This window comes from Pseudochaenichthys georgianus, chromosome 17 (genome assembly GCF_902827115.2).
Source record: "Pseudochaenichthys georgianus chromosome 17, fPseGeo1.2, whole genome shotgun sequence".
NCBI classification, from domain to species: domain Eukaryota; kingdom Metazoa; phylum Chordata; class Actinopteri; order Perciformes; family Channichthyidae; genus Pseudochaenichthys; species Pseudochaenichthys georgianus.
Window position 1 is genome coordinate 18,603,652 of NC_047519.1, and position 18,648 is coordinate 18,622,299.

General features: G+C 39.4%; 1 protein-coding gene and 1 pseudogene across 1 annotated transcript; both read left to right on the forward strand.

The window, feature by feature from the left end:
- The first annotated feature begins 618 nt into the window (after window positions 1-618).
- Window positions 619-9,009, forward strand: LOC117462572 (sodium- and chloride-dependent GABA transporter 2-like). The gene is made up of 13 exons (XM_034104846.1): window positions 619-808; window positions 955-1,089; window positions 1,206-1,346; window positions 1,529-1,613; window positions 1,688-1,820; window positions 1,943-2,077; window positions 5,157-5,260; window positions 5,358-5,482; window positions 6,145-6,257; window positions 6,900-7,037; window positions 7,182-7,284; window positions 7,790-7,890; window positions 8,776-9,009. Exons 1-13 carry the CDS (start codon window positions 619-621, stop codon window positions 9,007-9,009), a joined length of 1,737 nt encoding a protein of 578 aa, XP_033960737.1.
- A 392-nt stretch (window positions 9,010-9,401) lies between these two features.
- LOC117462573 (sodium- and chloride-dependent GABA transporter 2-like) lies at window positions 9,402-17,738 on the forward strand (annotated as a pseudogene).
- The last annotated feature ends 910 nt before the right edge of the window (window positions 17,739-18,648 follow it).

Here is an 18,648-nt window from a genome sequence, read left to right on the forward strand (position 1 = left end):
ATTTATATACATCATGTGAAATTTTCTGTGCGCACAGAGAGAGTTAGTATTTCAAAAATATTGGTATATAAAAAGAATGTGCTTGTTAAACATCGGACTACATTGGTTGAAATATTTGGACATCAACAGCTTTAGGATTTGACCTGCGGGTCACCAAACTTTTGCGCAGCAGATAAAAAGGACATTTGCACTATGGTAGAGGTTTAGATTTGTTTTAGTGCTTGGAAGTCGTTGGACATAAATAAACAATTTTTTAATAATAATAATAATCATAAACTATATTTATATAGCACCTTTCATGCTTGACACAGCCCAAAGTGCTTTCCTGAGTATGACACAAATGATGACAATAACAAATGAGGAACATAATTAAAATATGTAAAAACAATAAAACATGTACAGTGATACTACTAAAAATTATAAGCCAAATTAAAAAGATAGGTCTTTAATTTACTTTTAAAAATTCCAATTGAGGTTGCCGTTCTAAGATCAAACGGAACTCCCCAGTTTTCTTGTAATGCACTCTATACGTAATGCACTGTTAACATACGCAGACACAGTTAAGTATTAAATGCAACAGCTGAAAACCGAATAATTTCTCACCACAGATCTGTCCTGATGGAGCCAGCAAGTTATCCAGAGAAGAATCTGATGAAAGATGAAAACAATCAAAATCCTGCTACCTCCAACAGAGAAAAGAGAGGCCAGTGGGCCAACAAGAGGGAGTACATTTTATCTGTTTCCGGACATATTATTGGTCTGGGCAATGTTTGGAGATTTCCATATCTGTGCTTCAAAAATGGAGGCGGTAAGAACAGTTAAAACTATTGTATTGTATTGTATAAGAATGTAAGATAAGAAAATACTAGAAAACTGGTATTAAATTAGTAACATTTTGTGTCCGTAGTATTTTTCTGACTAGAATCCGTTACTTTTCTCAATTTGTCTTTTCAGGGGCTTTCCTGATCCCCTATGTGGTGTTCCTGTCCACGTGTGGAATCCCCATCTTCTTTCTAGAGGTATCTCTGGGCCAGTTAACGGCTCAGGGTGGGATCACATGTTGGAGGAAAATATGTCCCATATTTGGAGGTACTACTAACATAACTACATATTCCATAGAGTGCCAAAGTATTTGAAATATGTGTATATTGTTACATTACTTTTGTGTATCAAATGTTAAAATGGCAGCTCTATTTTTTTCAAAGGTTTAGGCTACGGCAGTCAAGTTACATTGTTATATAGTGTGGTGTATTACATTGTCATCCTGGCTTGGGCCTTCCTCTACCTCTTCTCCTCCTTCCACACCGTTCTCCCATGGGCCAGCTGCAACAACACCTGGAACACAGGTAAACATCACACTGATGTTAGTGCAAAGGCCTTATGTAGGTACAGAATTACTGTAAGTGGCCATATGGAGACAATCACTTAATCATAGGCATGCTCAATTATGTATGGAGAACCCTTAATATCAACATGGTTCCAAATTCTGAAAATATCAACTTCTTTCATTTTACTCTTTCGCTTCAAGATAACTGCATTGATTGTGGACAGAATGATTCAGTTTATCGCCACATCAATGAAAATGCAGCATCATCAGTGAAAGAATTCTGGCAGTAAGTACTCACATTAGCAAAACAGTTTTTAGAGTCACTAAAATGTCTTGACATAACTTTCTTCTTGCACTTAGGAGGAGAGTCTTGGGTTTGTCTGGGGGAATTGAAGAGATGGGCAGTATCCGCTGGGACCTGGCTGGATGCCTTCTGCTAAGCTGGATCATCTGTTACTTCTGTATCTGGAAAGGAGTCAAGGCGACAGGAAAGGTGAGATGTATACGCTTATTATTAAATGGGTAATTTAACCCTAAAATTATAATTAAATCCTAAAAATTAATCGGCTTATTGACCACGATTAATAACAGTATGTATTGGTGCTCCTCTTTCAGGTTGTGTACGTCACAGCCACTTTTCCAGTTGTGATGTTGATTGTGATGCTGATCCGTGGGCTGACATTGCCAGGAGCTGTAACTGGAATTCGATATTACCTTTATCCTGATCTGACTCGTCTGACTGATCCTCAGGTGAGGTTTATGTGTGACTAATGAGTGATGTGTAAGTGACACACTGCACAGAACACTACTTGGCTAACACTTGCAATACTAAAATGTATGGACTTTAACTTAGACCAAAACTAAATATTGGTTAATCATACTAATAGGTGATCAGTTCAAAAGGAAGGTCATCATACAAGTGTGCAAGCCGTTTTTGTACTAAGTTGTGCCATTTATTTTAAATTCACTTTGCAAAGTTGAATTCACGTCAAAGCCCTGCAGAGCTCAACAAACTTTTGGTCCCTTAAAGACACAGTACAAAGGTGTGGGCAGAGCAGCCATGAATTGTTTTTATTTACAACCAATCTTTTTTTTTTACCTTTATTTATACAGATAAATCCCATTGAGATCATTGATCTCTTTTTCAAGGGAGACCTGCTCAAGTAGTTCCACATGAAACATAAAAACATAAATAGAACAACAAAAGGACATCATACAGCATCATTTACATAATTATCCACATAAACAGGTACCAATAGCTTCCGATTGAGTAGCATCCAACCGAGCTTTAAAAACATTTAGTGGCACCAGATTGTTCAGTTTCCATTTAATTTGCAGACTATTCCAAGACAGAGGAGCTGCGCATCTAAAAGCTGTCTTCCCTAAGACAGTCCTAGCAGTTGGCACATTTAATAAAACTACAGCATTCGATCTCAGGCAGTAGCCACTTACAATTTTCCGTGAGATCAGGGAGCAGATATAAGATGGAAGTTTCCCTAACATGGCTTTGTATATAAAAATGTACCAGTGACTGAGCCTCCGTACAGTTAGTGAAAGCAAACCAGCCCTTGCATACAGGGTACAGTGATGGATTAATGCTTTACGGTTTGTCACAAATCTCAGTGCACTGTGATACGCAGCATCTAACTTGACCAGGCAATGGGCAGGTGCATTCATATAGACCAGATCCCCATAGTCCAGCACAGGTAAAAAGGTCACAGTGACTAGCCTTTTCCTGGCCTCAAGCGAGAAACAGGACTTGTTCCTGTAGAAGAAACCTAGCCTAACCCTCAGCTTTTTAAGCAGGTTATTGACATGAAGTTTAAAAGTGAGACAATCATCAAGCCAGATACCAAGGCATTTGTAACAGGTAACCACTTCAATTTTTATTCCTTGCATAGTTACAATATCTAAAACAGGCTCTGGTGTCTTTTTAGCTTTAGAGAAGAGCATTACCTTGGTTTTCTCAACATTTAAAAGAAGCTTTAGTTCAGAGAGCTGAGTCTGAATAATGTTAAAAACAGCCTGTAATTTAACACCAGCCTCCTTAATGGAGGGACCTGCACAGTACATCGCGGTATCATCCGCATACAAATGTAAAGTAGCCCATCAAAGTGAACACATTGGGACCTTTCAGAGAGGTAGTTTACAAACCACCCCACTGCATGGCTGGACATGCCTATACTGGTTAGCCTCTGCTTTAAAATGTGATGATCGACGGTGTCAAACGCTTTTGAAAGGTCAGTAAATAGAGCTGCACAACTCTGCTTATTATCTAAAATACTCGCCACATCATTCACCACTTTCATTGTGGCAGTGATGGTGCTGTGTTGCTTTCTGAAGCCTGACTGATGTTTAGACAGGATGTCATTTGTACATAAAAACACCTTTACTTGTTCATTCACTAAGCGTTCAAGAACCTTAGCCAGAACTGGCAACTTAGAGATTGGCCTATAGTTATTTAATAAGGTGGCCTCCCCTCCTTTTAGCAAAGGCAGGACATACGCTGACTTCCACCATTTTGGAATTGTGTTAGTGCTGAGGGAGAGGTTAAAAAGAGTAGTGAGAGGTGGAGCAATAAAATCTGCAGCTATCTTTAAAAAGAAAGGTTCTACGTTGTCCGGGCCAGCCGGTTTCTTAGAATCTAGCTTGATTAAAGCTTGGTTACATCTGTGTAATTCAGCCTCTCACCTAATCGCATGGCCAAGTCATTGTAATTCTGGACATTAGCGCAGCATTTGACACAGCTTTTTAGGAGGAGGTTCGTTGTTTCTGGGAAAAACAATGTATTTTATGATTCTTTTGTTAAGTTTGGTGTACCTCAGGGGTTGTTTTTGGTACCAATTATGTTTTCTTTATACTAGTTTTACCCCGTTGGCACACTATGTATAAATATGTTTTTTTTAATTATATTTGATGCTGATTATGCAGATGTACCTGCGCTAAGATTCACAAACCCTGGAATGCTGTATTCAACGAATGACTGTCCTTGTGTTGTCAAAACAGAGATCTTCTGAAATATGCTGTTTTGCCATTGGATCATGACAAACATTTTAAGTTTTAAATCATGTTTTTAGGAATTTAGGAATATGTATCTTAGATCTTAAAGACACAGAGACTATTTAAAACGCCTTCATCTGGTCACATCTGCAACGGGAAAAATATGTTTTCCTTGCCCAGACAAAACATTTATCTATTGACTGCAGGACTGTTTTTCCGTCTTTGATGGCTCCAAATATGTTAAAGAAAATATTTTTGAATATTGCTGATGCTTTTATCTTTGACGTCTTAGTATTCACCATTACGTGCTGTACCCATACATTAATGACCAGAAGTGTTTTTGTCTGTTATAAAGGCTTGGCTGAAAACGAAAAGGAACAGGGTATTTGCCATCAGGGCCCAGAGGCCGAGAATTGAGAAATCACACATTACCAGGAATACAAGCAGGTACAAGTTAGGTTTCAGGTCTACCAAAGGAAAAAAAGCAAAATGGATGATCTGCCAATGAGAAGGTGGAGAAGGTGAAAATACTATTGGGAGTAATAGGGAAAGTGAGCAGGAGGATGAAGGAGTCAGATGGGACCAGTGGGAAAGTCTGAGTACATCCGGAGGAAAGATACAAATTGTGTTAGAGAGTTTCTAAGACATGCATGGAAGTGGACATGTGGCTTAAGAGAGGGACAGAAAGGTAGAATTATACTGTAGATGCCTGAACCAAGTACACAGTATAACAAAGTATAGTTGTATATTATACAAGTATAAACATCATATGTGTCAATATTGAAAAGCATTTAAAAATCACTGGCACTGCACATTTAACTGATTTAAGGTGTGGATGGATGCTGGGAGCCAGATATTATTCTCCTATTGCATTTGCGTAGGCAGTTTGCAAGCGATGGGAAGCTACAACAAATACAATAACAACTGCTACAAGTAAGGATAACATTGTATCCTATGTTTGTACATTATATGCATTTAACGATTTGTGTCATGCAGGATAAAATAGATAATCGTCCTTTTTAATTTCCAGAGACACTTTCGCCTTGTGGGCACTGAACAGTTTAACAAGCTTTGTTGCTGGCTTTGCAGTCTTCCCTGTTCTCGGCTTCATGTCGCATGAATTGGGTGTTGACATCTCAACAGTAGCTGAATCAGGTATGGGATGGTTTGAGGAAAAACCTTGTGGTGTATATTAGCTTTGTTGTGTTCCTATGAAAAATATTAAGTGATGAATAAATTGTTTTGTTTTTTTCAGATGAAGAGAAAAAATATATAATTCACAACTTAACAAATTCAAGTCTCACAATAACATGTGAGAAGAAACACTTGCATTTTGGTCCCCATATATCATGTGGGACCTCACATCAATGTGTGCTGCAGGGTTCTTTCAATTATAATTCACAAGAACATCATTTTTCTGTACTTATGAGGAGGACCCTCTACTCTCTAAATGTATTCCTTATTTCCTAAACATAATCCAAGATAAAATCAATTAATCAATCAAATCCTGCAGCACCTGATATTTTGACCCATTGGTGGCAGCAGAAACTTGCTGTAAACACAACACAGAAATATTATCACCTTTTTTACGACCAGTGTCTACGATAGTGCCATCTCGTGGTTAGATTGCATATTGCAACTTACTGAATACCAGCTGGTGTACATGGGTCCAGAAATAAAAGATTTAGTTTGAATAACTCATCATCACTGGACACAAACTAAGCAGGGTCTGGTCTAATTCCACCCTTAAAAGCAGGTGCTATATATAGAAATGATAAGTGTACTAATTCCTAAGACATTTGGCTATCGACTTGCAGGTCCTGGCCTGGCATTCATTGCTTACCCTCTGGCTTTATCCATGATGCCTTTGCCTCAACTCTGGGCTGCCTTCTTCTTCATCATGATTATCCTTCTTGGATTGGACAGTGAGGTAAAGTTTTCACATTCAGCTGTATTTAACATATACTGTACATAATAAATGTATAACATTGGGTTATAAGCCCCCCTTATAATCAAATCCCTGCATACAAAGACAATATCAGTATATCTCTATTTCCTTTTACTTTTGATTGATTTGTATTGCTTTTCATGTGCAAATATTCCATAAGATATTTTCAATGGTTGTGTCTTGTGATATCTAGATCTAGAGATATTAAGTATCCAAATACATAAAAGATATAAGCAATCAGGCTTAAGTTACATTAAATGCTTGGACAGAATATGCACTTGGTTGAAGGTAATATTCATGAAGACTAAAACATTTCCAAAAGTCTTAAAGGTCTCCTATCATGCAAATTGCACAACAACCAGCAGCTACTGAACCAGAATCAGCACTTCTCTAACAGGGCTGAAAAAGAGGATTATGAGGGATGTCTAAAATGCATGATCTGTTTGGTATTTTGAGCAAAACACATCATAGACATGTTTTTTATATAATTGTATATATCTGAGACCCATAATATATGCCTACAAATTGCATAATAGGAGACCTTTAAGACCTGAGAATGCTAGAAACTTAATTGTTATAATCAGTGTAGAAAATGTAAAGGTGACATTTATCTTTTACCCACAGTTTGTGTGTCTGGAAGGCCTGGTGACAGCCATATCAGACATGTTTCCATCCTTCTTTCTCATTGGTCATCGACGTAAACTACTTCTGCTGATCATCTGTGGTGTTTCCTTTGTTATTGGCCTGTTTATGGTGACTGAGGTGAGAGTCTACTTTTTTAATCTATGACATTAAGAGTAAAAGACAGCACCATTAAGTCTCTCTTTCCGTGCCAAATATGTTGTGCATTTAACAAAACAATCTCTTTTGTGTTCCTGTTTCTGTCTTCTCTGTCATGTGCTGTAGGGAGGACTTTATGTATTTCTGCTGTTTGATTACTATGCTTGCAGTGGAATACCATTCATGATTTTTGCCATTTTGGAGTGCGTCTGTGTGGGATGGATATATGGTAAGCAACAAGATCATTTTAAGCAAGGAAAATTAGGAGTCCAACAGACATACAGTATATATGTTAAGTAATGTTAGCCCCTAAAACTATGCCATTATGAATAACAGTGATAACATATTACAAATCATGTTCACAAAACATTGTATTGATATTTGCTCATTTTACTCACTTATCATTTTGTTTTTCATCTGCACTGCATAAGTAACCAGAGGGCACTGCTAAAGCCATTAAAACATTTGAACAACTGCCTGGAGGGCAGAACATTTCGCGCCTATCTGTGAGGCCAGTACTATCTTACACATTAACTTAGCTTTCATTCCTCTTGGACCAAAAGAAGAAAGACTTGAGACCGTTCTCAGGAATGTAATGGACTCTAGTAGTGCTGACATTCTGTCCCCTTTTCCTTATGAGCACGTGGCCAGGCATCAGACCTTGCCCTTTTATATCGTAATGTAGATGAATCCCAGTGTTTGATCATATTCTTTAATGACTCCCTGACTACAAGGTGCTGATCGTTATTATGACAATATAAAGGAAATGATTGGCTACTACCCCTCATCGCTTATGAAATATTGTTGGAAGTTCATCACACCATGTCTCTGTGTTGTAAGTAAATGTATTGGTCTATCTATTTTTCAAAGGTCCCATGTCATGCTTTTCCGGTTATTACCCGTCCCCTTGTGTGTTATGAAGCTTTTTATGCATGTAAACGGTCTGCAAAGTCACAAACCCTCAAAGTACACCCTGTAACGAGTAAAACTCTAACACAGAAAAGACCTGTCTATGCTGCCCCAGAACGCCTCGTTGGAGATTTTTCTTTTTCCATGTTTTTCTTCCTGAGTATAGTGACGTAACGGTCATAGTGACGTAATGCAGCTCCGCAGATTTCCGCAGGCTGTGAGTGTGTGTTCAGGCTGAGTTCCGCAGTGTCTCGCTGTCTCGCAGACCCCACGCAGCAACCAGGAAACTACACCAGTAATCCAGCTCACACTGTCCACTCCTCGAGCCTCAAAGGGTGCAGCAGCGAGCCCCGCAACGTCCCACCAACACGGCACCCATGACCCCACGCAGCATTCTCATCTGTTTGTCATTACTGGTGTCTATTTCTGGTTGCTAACAAATGCCATTGTAACACATAACACTGATGTTCCGCTGTAACGGTGGTGGACTGGATCAGAACAGAATGGACGAGCTGACCAATCGGAGCACAGTAGGCTCATAGGAAGGGGGGGGCAGGAGCTCCAACAAGCTGTTTAGGACAGAGAGTGAATACACATACTATACAGAGATGCTGTATGAACAATGTAAATCTATTCTAGTAGACCTCAACAATGGAATTATGATCAGTAGAAATGGCCATGTCATGGGACCTTTAAGACATTCACCGGAAAAATATCAGAATGACAATAAGAAAAATATATTTATATATCCATTGATGAAAATGTAAGCTGCTCCTCTGATTTTCTTTTTATTCCACTTGTTTTGTCATAGGGAACACTGATATTCTCTCTGGTCAAGTTCAGCCCGCTGAAATACAACAACACCTACGAGTACCCCTGGTGGGGCTTTGCCATTGGGATGGTTCTTGCTTTATCTTCAGTTCTCCTGACTCCTCTGTGGATTATCTATTGTATGGCTGTAACCCCGGGAACACTGAGACAGGTAAGGTTAAGGTTAGTTTATTTATATAGCACATTTTCAGACACAAAGGCACGTAAAAACTAAATGCAGCTTCGGCATGTTTGGTTCTGATCTAGGGAACAATGAGTAAGCCCGTCCCCAAAGATCTGAGAGCTCTGGGTGGCTCGTAACAGAGCAGCATGTCCGATTATCGATTATGTAAGTTATTGGTAGCCAGTGCAGAGATCTAAGAACTGGGGTGATGTGTTCTAATCTTCTGGTTTTTGTCAAGACTCTGGCCGCAGTGATTTATTACAGAGACTTGTATTCACAGAAGGCTCGTTTAGTGGTTTTGCAAATAATTAACCACTCTCTGTTTTTGTACCATTCTGCATTGAAGTACCGTTCTCTTTGTCTAAATAAGCTTTTATGTGCCCGTCACAATGTCCCGACAACAAACCTCCATGCAGTCGGAACCAGCCTGTTTCGGTTCAACGATGCCGGCGGCGGCGGTTTTGACAGCCTCTGCGTCCACAGAGCTGCTGCTGGGGTTCATCTGGCTGCGCTGGTTCTATGGTTGAAGGACCAGGCTCCGGAGTTGTGGATGTCAGGGATGTGACATTCAAGTTGTTGAATTTCAGCATAGTTTGACTGTATTTTATTTTATTATGCGCCGGTTCTTCTGACATGTTTGCAAGTTTATCTATCTAGGTTAACGGCTGACACACACTGAACAACGTAACACATAACGTAAACAACGTAACAAATAAACACATCTAAGCTTTGTTATTGGTTGTACATGGATACATTTGAATGGTGTGACAATGTCCTATTTGATTGGATTAAAATGTACATATTCTTCCTGTTATGTCTGCCTGCTGTATTTTACCTAATGCAAAGTGACCTGCTCCATCGAAATCAGTCGCATTGATCCAAAAACACATTTTGAGTTGTATACACTGTTGGAAAGAGGAGATTCCTAGCTTTCAAATGATATCAGGATTGTTTTTGTACTATATTAAGCAAAATATGTCACATTATATAATGACTGTCACCGAGTCATCATTTTGAGAAAAAGGCCTTAAAGTTTCCTCTTCTCTGGATCGATCTGATTGATTATTAGCAGAGCAAATGATCAAAGTATTACGGAGGGAAGATATTTTCGTTTGGATTACTGGTCTGGGGGAAGCTCGCGAGTGTGTGTGTGTGTGTGTATACGTGTGTGTGTATTTTTGCGTTTGTTTCCTCAATACTTGAACAACTTATGGATGATATGATTCCTTAGTTGTTACTTGATGTCACCAACATTTTTATACCTGCAGGGGGCGCTTTCCATAAAAGGATTGGATATCGAAGAGTGATTCGGTCCATCTGGCTTTCTGTCATCCATCTTGGTTTAGAGAAATGTATCATGCACTTACTGACTTGGCACTGAGTGGCAGTGTATGGGATGATGCAATAGGGTCCTATAGTGGCTGGTGTTCAACTATGCCATCAAAACCCATGCATATACAGAAAAACACCTTTTGAATAGTTGTCCACTGTAGTGACCTCTATGCGTGAAAGGGTTAAATCATTTATTCTTTGTATTTTTGTCACTATAGTTTATTACTTGGATAAATTATTTCCTTTTAGGAGCTTTCCTGATCCCCTATGTGGTGTTCCTGTCCACATGTGGAATCCCCATCTTTTTTCTGGAAGTATCTCTGGGGCAGTTAACTGGTCAGGGTGGGATCACATGTTGGAGGAAAATATGTCCCATATTTGAAGGTACATAACTTCAGATTCCATAGAGTGCCAAAGTATTTGAAATATGTGTATATTGTTACATTACTGTTGTGTATCAAATGTTAAAAATGCAGTTCTATTTTTGTCAAAGGTTTAGGCTACGGCAGTCAAGTTACTGTTATACAGTGTGGTGTATTACATTGTCATCCTGTCTTGGGCCTTCCTCTATCTCTTCGCCTCCTTCCACACCGTTCTCCCATGGGCCAGCTGCAACAACACCTGGAACACAGGTAAACATCACACTGATGTTAGTGCAAAGGCCTTATGTAGGTACAGAATTACTGTGAATGGTCATAAATGAAGTTTCTATAACGGGTGCGTAAATCTTTTTAATTTTGTCTCACTAAGCTGACTTAAAGGTTATATATTTGGAGTATTAAGACAGCAGCAAACATCTACTTTCTATATTAAGATTGTTGTTGTTGTAGTATAGTAATGGCGTCCTGAACGGAAAATGAAGTCAGAATCCCTTTATGTGTAATTGTAGTTTCTCTGTACTTTTTCTTTTGCTAGGCTGGCTGTGAGTGCATGTTTGTTTGTCGCTAGCTAATGGCTGTTGCTCAGAAGTGTCCTGAGCATATCCTCAAGTTCCTCACAAGGTTAACACTGCAGCTCTGTCAGCATCGTTTATTTGACCCGGGACACTGCACATTGATGAACACTTTAAAACAAAAATAATGCTTACAAGTGTAAATGAGCCGGATTATAGCTTTGAGCTAATTTCCATCCGTAGTCCCGTCACATACAACATATAAGAACATGACATTTATATACATAGCAAAAATAAATACATGATATGCAGAAAGCATGAGCAGTATACAAGCATTTACCACATGGCAGTACAATGTTGCAGCTATGATATATAAAGTGCAAGAGAAGATAAAAGAGCTACATAAAGTGCAAGAGGAGATACCCCTGTATAAAAGTGCATTTAGCGGTGATTACACGTCTGTTTGTTGCTCAACCATTCTTTAAGTTGTCCTTTATAACTATTGAGAGTGGGACAATCCCGTATCTCAGTTGGGAGGCTATTCCACAATGAGCTGCAAAAGTTGTCCGTCTACAGTGGACTTCACAGTCTCCTCTGGTTTCTGACCTAGTCCAGTGTATTTTTTGTGGATGAATGGCCAGTCCATGTAAACATTTATAAAAAAAACGCATACTTTTAAAAGACTTAAAAAAGTAAGTGGTCCTTCTGTGGTCAGGTCGCGGAGGTAGCAGTGCCATCAGAGAGCCCCAAACGTTCCTATCCCTGGCCACATCAACCAGCTCTGACTGGGGGATTCCAGGGCGCTCCCAGGCCAGCGAAGAAATATAATCCCTCCACCTGGTCCCAGGTTGCTGGACGTGTCTGGAAAACCTCCCTATGGAGGCGCCCAGGTAGCATCCTTACTAGGTGCCCGAACCACCTCAACTGGCTCCTTTCAACGCAAAGGAGCAGCGGTTCTACTCCGAGTACCTCCCGGCTGACTGAACTTCTCACGCTATCCCTATGGGAGATGCCAGCCACCCTGCGGAGGATTCCCATTTCGGCCGCTTGTATCCACGATCTTGTTCTCTCTGTCATAACCCATCCTTCATGACCATAGGTGAGGGTAGGAACGAAAATGGCCTGGTAGACAGAGAGCTTGCCTTCTGGCTCAGCTCTCTTTCATCACAATGTAAAGCGACTGCTGTACCGCTCCCGCTGCCCCGATTCTCCGGCCCATCTCACGCTCCATTGTTCCCTCACTCAAGAACAAGACCCGAGATACTTGAACTCCTTCACTTTGGGTAAGGACTCATTCCCTACTTGGAGTGGAGAGTCCATCGGTTTCCTGCTGAGAACCATGGTCTCAGATTTGGAGGTGCTGATCCTCATCCCAGCCGCTTCACACTCGGCTGCAAACCGATCCAGTGAGTGCTGAAGGCCGCAGACCGATGAAGCCATTAGAACCACATCATCTGCAAAAAGCAGTGGTGCAATCCTTCGTCCACCGAACTGCAGACCCCCTCCCCCACGACTACGCCTCGAAATCCTGTCCATGAATATCATAAACAGGATCGTGACAAAGCGCAGCCCTGGCGGAGGCCAACCCTCACCAGAAATGGGTCCGACTTACTGCCGAGGACCCGGACACAGCTCTCGCTTTGGGAGTACAGAGATTGGATGGCCCTGAGTAGAGACCCCCTCACCCCATACTCCCGCAGCACCTCCCACAGTAACTCCCTGGGAACCCGGTCATACGCCTTCTCCAAATCTACAAAACACATGAATACCGGATAAGCATACTCCCAGGCCCCCTCCAGGATCCTTGCGAGAGTAAAAAGCTGATCCGTCGTTCCACAACCAGGACGGAATCCGCATTGTTCCTCCTCAATCTGAGGTTCGACAATCGGCCTGACCCTCCTTTCAAGTACCTTGGAGTAAACTTTCCCGGGAAGGCTGAGTAGTGTGATGCCTCTATAATTGGCACACACCCTCTGATCCCCCTTTTTGAAAAGGAGAACCACCACCCGGGTATGCCATTGCTTCGGTACTGCTTCCGACTTCAAGAAGTTAGAATTTGTATATGCTTTCCACCGGGTCAGAACGTTTATGGAGAACCATTAATATCAAATTCTGAAAATGTCAACTTACTTGCTTCTTTTTATTCTTTTACTTCAAGATAACTGCATTGATTGCAGACAGAATTATTCAGTATATCGCCACCTCAATGAAAATGCAACATCATCAGTGAAAGAATTCTGGCAGTAAGTACTCACATTAGCAAAACAGTTTTTAGAGTCACTAAAATGTCTTGACATAACTTTCTTCTTGCACTCAGGAGGAGAGTCTTGGGTTTGTCTGGAGGAATTGAAGAGATGGGCAGTATCCGCTGGGACCTGGCTGGATGCCTTCTGCTAAGCTGGATCATCTGTTACTTCTGTATCTGGAAAGGAGTCAAGGCGACAGGAAAGGTGAGATGTATACGCTTATTATTAAAGATGTGCTAATAGAACTGGATTGATCATTAAAACCAAATGTATGGGTTTATTGACCACCATTAATTACCCTCAGGTTGTGTACATCACAGCCAAACAAACCAAACATTTTAAGTTTTAAATACTGTTTTTAGGAATTTCTCAAAAAACAAAATGTATCTTACATTTTAAAAACACAGAGACTATTTAAAGCCTTTATCTGGTCACATCTGCAACGGCAAAATAATTTTTTCCTTGCCTGAACTCAAAATATATTGATTGACTGGATGGGACTTTTTGGAATATTGCTGATACTAAGACGTCAAGATTTTACATGAAAACTAAGATTACATGCTGTATCCTGAGATCAAGTAGCAGAAGTGTTTTTGTCAATTATAAAGGCTCAGCTGAAAACTAAAGGGAACAGGGTATTTGCAGTCAGGGCCCAGAGGCTGAGAATTGAGCAATCACACATTAACAGGAATGTGTCATGTTAGCAGGTACAATTTAGGGTTCAGGTCTACCAGAGACCCAAAGCAAAATTGATGATCTGCCAATGAGAAGGTGGAGAAGGTGAAAATACTATTGGGAGTAATAGGGAAAGAGGAACATGTGAGCAAGAGGATGTAGGAGTCAGATGAGACCTGTGGGAAAGTCTGAGGACATCTGGAGGAAAGATGGAAAATGGTACGTGTTAGAGAGTTTCTAAGAATTGCATGGAAGTGGAAGTTTGGCTTAAGAGAGGGACAGAGGTAGAATTTGTAATGGGTAAACCAAGTAAATAGTATACTATAGTATAGTTATATATTATACAATTATAAACATCATATAAATCAATATTTAATGGATAACTGGTTAACTGCTTATTTAACTGCCAGATATTATTCTCCTTATGCATTTGTGAAGGCAGTTTGCAAGTGATGGGAAGCTACAGCAAATACAACAACAACTGCTACAAGTAAGGAAAACATTATATTCTATGTACATTTTCTCCATTAAAAGGTTGATTTTATGCAGGATAAAATACATAATCGGCCTTTTTAATTTCCAGAGACACTTTCGCCTTGTGCGCACTGAACGGTTTAACCAGCTTTGTTGCTGGCTTTGCAGTCTTCTCTGTTCTTGGCTTCATGTCACATGAATTGGGTGTCCAAGTCATCCTGTGCGAGAATTCACGAGTCCAAGTCCGAGTCGCGTCAATCAGTGCGCGAGTCCGAGTCCAGGACTCGAGTACTCCATCTCTGTAATAGGACCAGTGTGTAGGATAGTGCCATCTCGTGGTCAGATTGCAGATTGCAACCTACTGAATACCAGCTGGTGTACACAGGGCCATAATTAAACGATTTTCACTAGACACAAACTAAACAGGTTCTGGTCTAATGCCTGCCTTCAAATCTGCTGCTATATAGAGATGATACATGTACTAATTCCTAAGCCATCTACTTGCAGGTCCTGGCCTGGCATTCATTGCTTACCCTCTGGCTGTATCCATGATGCCTTGACTTCAACTCTAGGCTGTCTTCTTCTTCATCATGACTATCCTCCTTGGACTGGACAGTGAGGTAAAGTTTTCACATTCAGTTGTATTCAAAATATACTGTACATCAGAATTGTATAACTTTCGGTTATAAGCCCAGCTGATACTTTAATTATAATCAAATCCCTGCATGAAAAGACAATATCAATCTATATATGTTTCCTTTTACTTTTAATTGATTTGTATTGCTTTTCATGTGCAAATATTCCATAACATATTTTCAATGATTGTGTCTTGTGAGTTCCACTTAATGAAAAACAATTATGTAAGAGATATTAAGTTACCAAATACATAAAAGACATAAACAATCAGGCTTGAGTTGCAGTAAATGCTTGGACAGAATATGCACTGCCTTGGATGAGGGTAATATTCAGAAAGACTAAAACACTTCCTAAAGTATTAAGACCTGAGAATGGCTAGAAACTTAATTGTTATAATCAGTGTAGAAAATGTAAAGGTGACATTTATCTTTTACCCACAGTTTGTGTGTCTGGAAGGCCTGGTGACAGCCATATTTCCATCCCTCTTTCTCATTGGTCATCGACGTAAACTACTTCTGCTGATCATCTGTGGTGTTTCCTTTGTTATTGGCCTGTTTATGGTGACTGAGGTGAGAGTCTACTTTTTTAATCTATGACATTAAGAGTAAAAGACAGCACCATTAAGTCTCTCTTTCCGTGCCAAATATGTTGTGCATTTAACAAAACAATCTCTTTTGTGTTCCTGTTTCTGTCTTCTCTGTCATGTGCTGTAGGGAGGACTTTATGTATTTCTGCTGTTTGATTACTATGCTTGCAGTGGAATACCATTCATGATTTTTGCCATTTTGGAGTGCGTCTGTGTGGGATGGATATATGGTAAGCAACAAGATCATTTTAAGCAAGGAAAATCAGAAGAAGAACATATATTTATGTGAAGTAATGTTACCCCCTAAAACTATGCCATTATGAATAACAGTGATACTGTACACTATTTCAAATCAATGGAAATTATAATTACTATGATTATTAAGTTGTTTGATAAACACTGAAGGGTGTTTCAGCATAAGCATGAAATGTCCTCTTAATGCTGTTATCTTGCCTAAATTGAACAGCAAGCCAAATGACTTCAAGAGTCAAGGTGTAACTGTCTAGCTCTATGTTTAATGCAGACTCTTGCTGAACATTTAGCAACAACAACAGTTAATGAATACAACCAAGGCATGTTGTACTTGTTACATTATAATGTATTCCCAACTACCAATACTGTACCAGTCAATCATAAAAGAAACAACCCACTGCTGACAAATACTCTTTAAAACTGGACGATAACCTTGCAAACAACAAAAAGTTACTTACAGGCAATGCTTACGAAGGATGAATTCACAGGATTGCAACAGATTAAGAGAACATTATGTTGATCTGTTGAGATCTCTGTTTCAACTGAAACATGTGGTTCTACTTTTAGTATACTTTTCATACTAATGCAATACAACATTTAACCAGAGGGCACTGCTAAAGCCATTAAAACATTTGAACAACTGCCTGGAGGGCAGAACATTTCCCGCCTATCTGTGAGGCCAGTACTATCTTACACATTAACTTAGCTTTCATTCCTCTTGGACCAAAAGAAGAAAGACTTGAGACCGTTCTCAGGAATGTAATGGACTCTAGTAGTGCTGACATTCTGTCCCCTTTTCCTTATGAGCACGTGGCCAGGCATCAGACCTTGCCCTTTTATATCGTAATGTAGATGAATCCCAGTGTTTGATCATATTCTTGAATGACTCCCTGACTACAAGGTGCTGATCGTTATTATGACAATATAAAGGAAATGATTGGCTACTACCCCTCATCGCTTATGAAATATTGTTGGAAGTTCATCACACCATGTCTCTGTGTTGTAAGTAAATGTATTGACTATTGTTGTATCTGTTAATTTAAGACATTCACCGGAAAAATATCACAATGACAATAACATCAATATATTTATATATCCATTTATTCCACTTGTTTTGTGACAGGGAACCCTGATATTCTCTCTGGTCAAGTTCACCCCGCTGAAATACAACAACACCTACGAGTACCCTTGGTGGGGCTTTGCCATTGGGATGGTTCTTGCTTTGTCTTCAGTTCTCCTGACTCCTCTGTGGATTATCTATTGTATGGCTGTAACCCCGGGAACACTGAGACAGGTTAGTGTGTCAACCCAGCTTCAATAAAGGAAATTAGCATTGTATTATTTAAGTTTAACAAGTGTAACAATTTGTTGAATATGTACATACCTGAAAGCTACATATATCTATATCCAAACCCTTCCTTCTGAAGTTCCTTTAAACAAAACTTTATGTTCCTTTTAGTTTATTTCTATACTTTGTCAATACGTTGTTATAGCCACATTTGTGGATTTTAGTGGGCTACTGTTACCTTATGGTTTATGCTTTGATGTATGTTTCCCATGCAATTCTTTTTTTTTTTAGAGACTGAAAACATTATGCACTCCAGCGTTCGATCTGCATTCTTCACCAAAGAAGACTCTTTACCCAGAAACCCCTCCTACTGATACAGAGCTGCATACTTTAACTTAAAAACCAGAACATGGCATAGACATCGGAGATTTGATGCTCTCATATTAAACAGTTACAAACTAAATCAAGGAAATCTCTACCTCAATTTGTTCTGAATAATTTGTACAATTTTGTGGCTAAATGTTTGTTTGTACTTGTTCATATGTATTTGCTAGAATCAACATTGACATATTTTTTGTTTCAACGATGGCAAAGTACAGTATCACCTTTATGTTCACTGCGAGTCAACATTAAGTTACATGACATGTGTTCAACAACATCTACAATCACTGACAGCCTGGCACGGTTCTCAAGTGTGTCCAGCAGAGGGGGATAGATGTTAGATATTAAATCACAAATCCACTGTCCCATCCAGTCCGAGTAGTTTGGAGAACTTCCTTCATACTATGTACATTATCATCAAAGATCTCCATTTCAGTGTGTTGGTTTATTTTGAATAAGGGTGCATGATAACCAAACATGTTGCTGGACAGTTTGTTTTCACTGTGAGGGAAAAAAGAAGAAGCCTAAAGACCTAAACTAAAGAAAAACCAACACACATCTTGCGCTTTGCATTATTTTGACATACCACAGAATGCATGATACAACAAGGATGATGTCACGGCATCATTTACATTTCCCAGGAGATTGGGATAGTGTTGGTATGTACAACATAATAATACAAACATATATATATGTCTGCATCGACTGCATCTCGCTGTCATCTGGCATTAATCTATATGCAATACAAAATACTAAATTATTATTATTCTCATTATTGTTATAAATAACTGATGCACCTCAACTTAGTTTCCCATAATTCAAATAAGTAATTATTAATAATGATGGGGAAAAAAAGTGAAACATTGCTTTATAATTTAATACAAATGCAACATTTATCTGTTATGTGAACAAAGTGCAAATTAATTAA

Bases quoted from the DNA above. Each gene is read 5' to 3' on its own strand.
- LOC117462572 (XM_034104846.1), top strand. From the start codon at position 619: ATGGAGCCAGCAAGTTATCCAGAGAAGAATCTGATGAAAGATGAAAAC. The intron at 1,090-1,205 runs GTACTACTAACA...TTTTTTTCAAAG, and splicing joins AATATGTCCCATATTTGGAG to GTTTAGGCTACGGCAGTCAA. The intron at 5,261-5,357 runs GTAAGGATAACA...TTTAATTTCCAG, and splicing joins TACAATAACAACTGCTACAA to AGACACTTTCGCCTTGTGGG.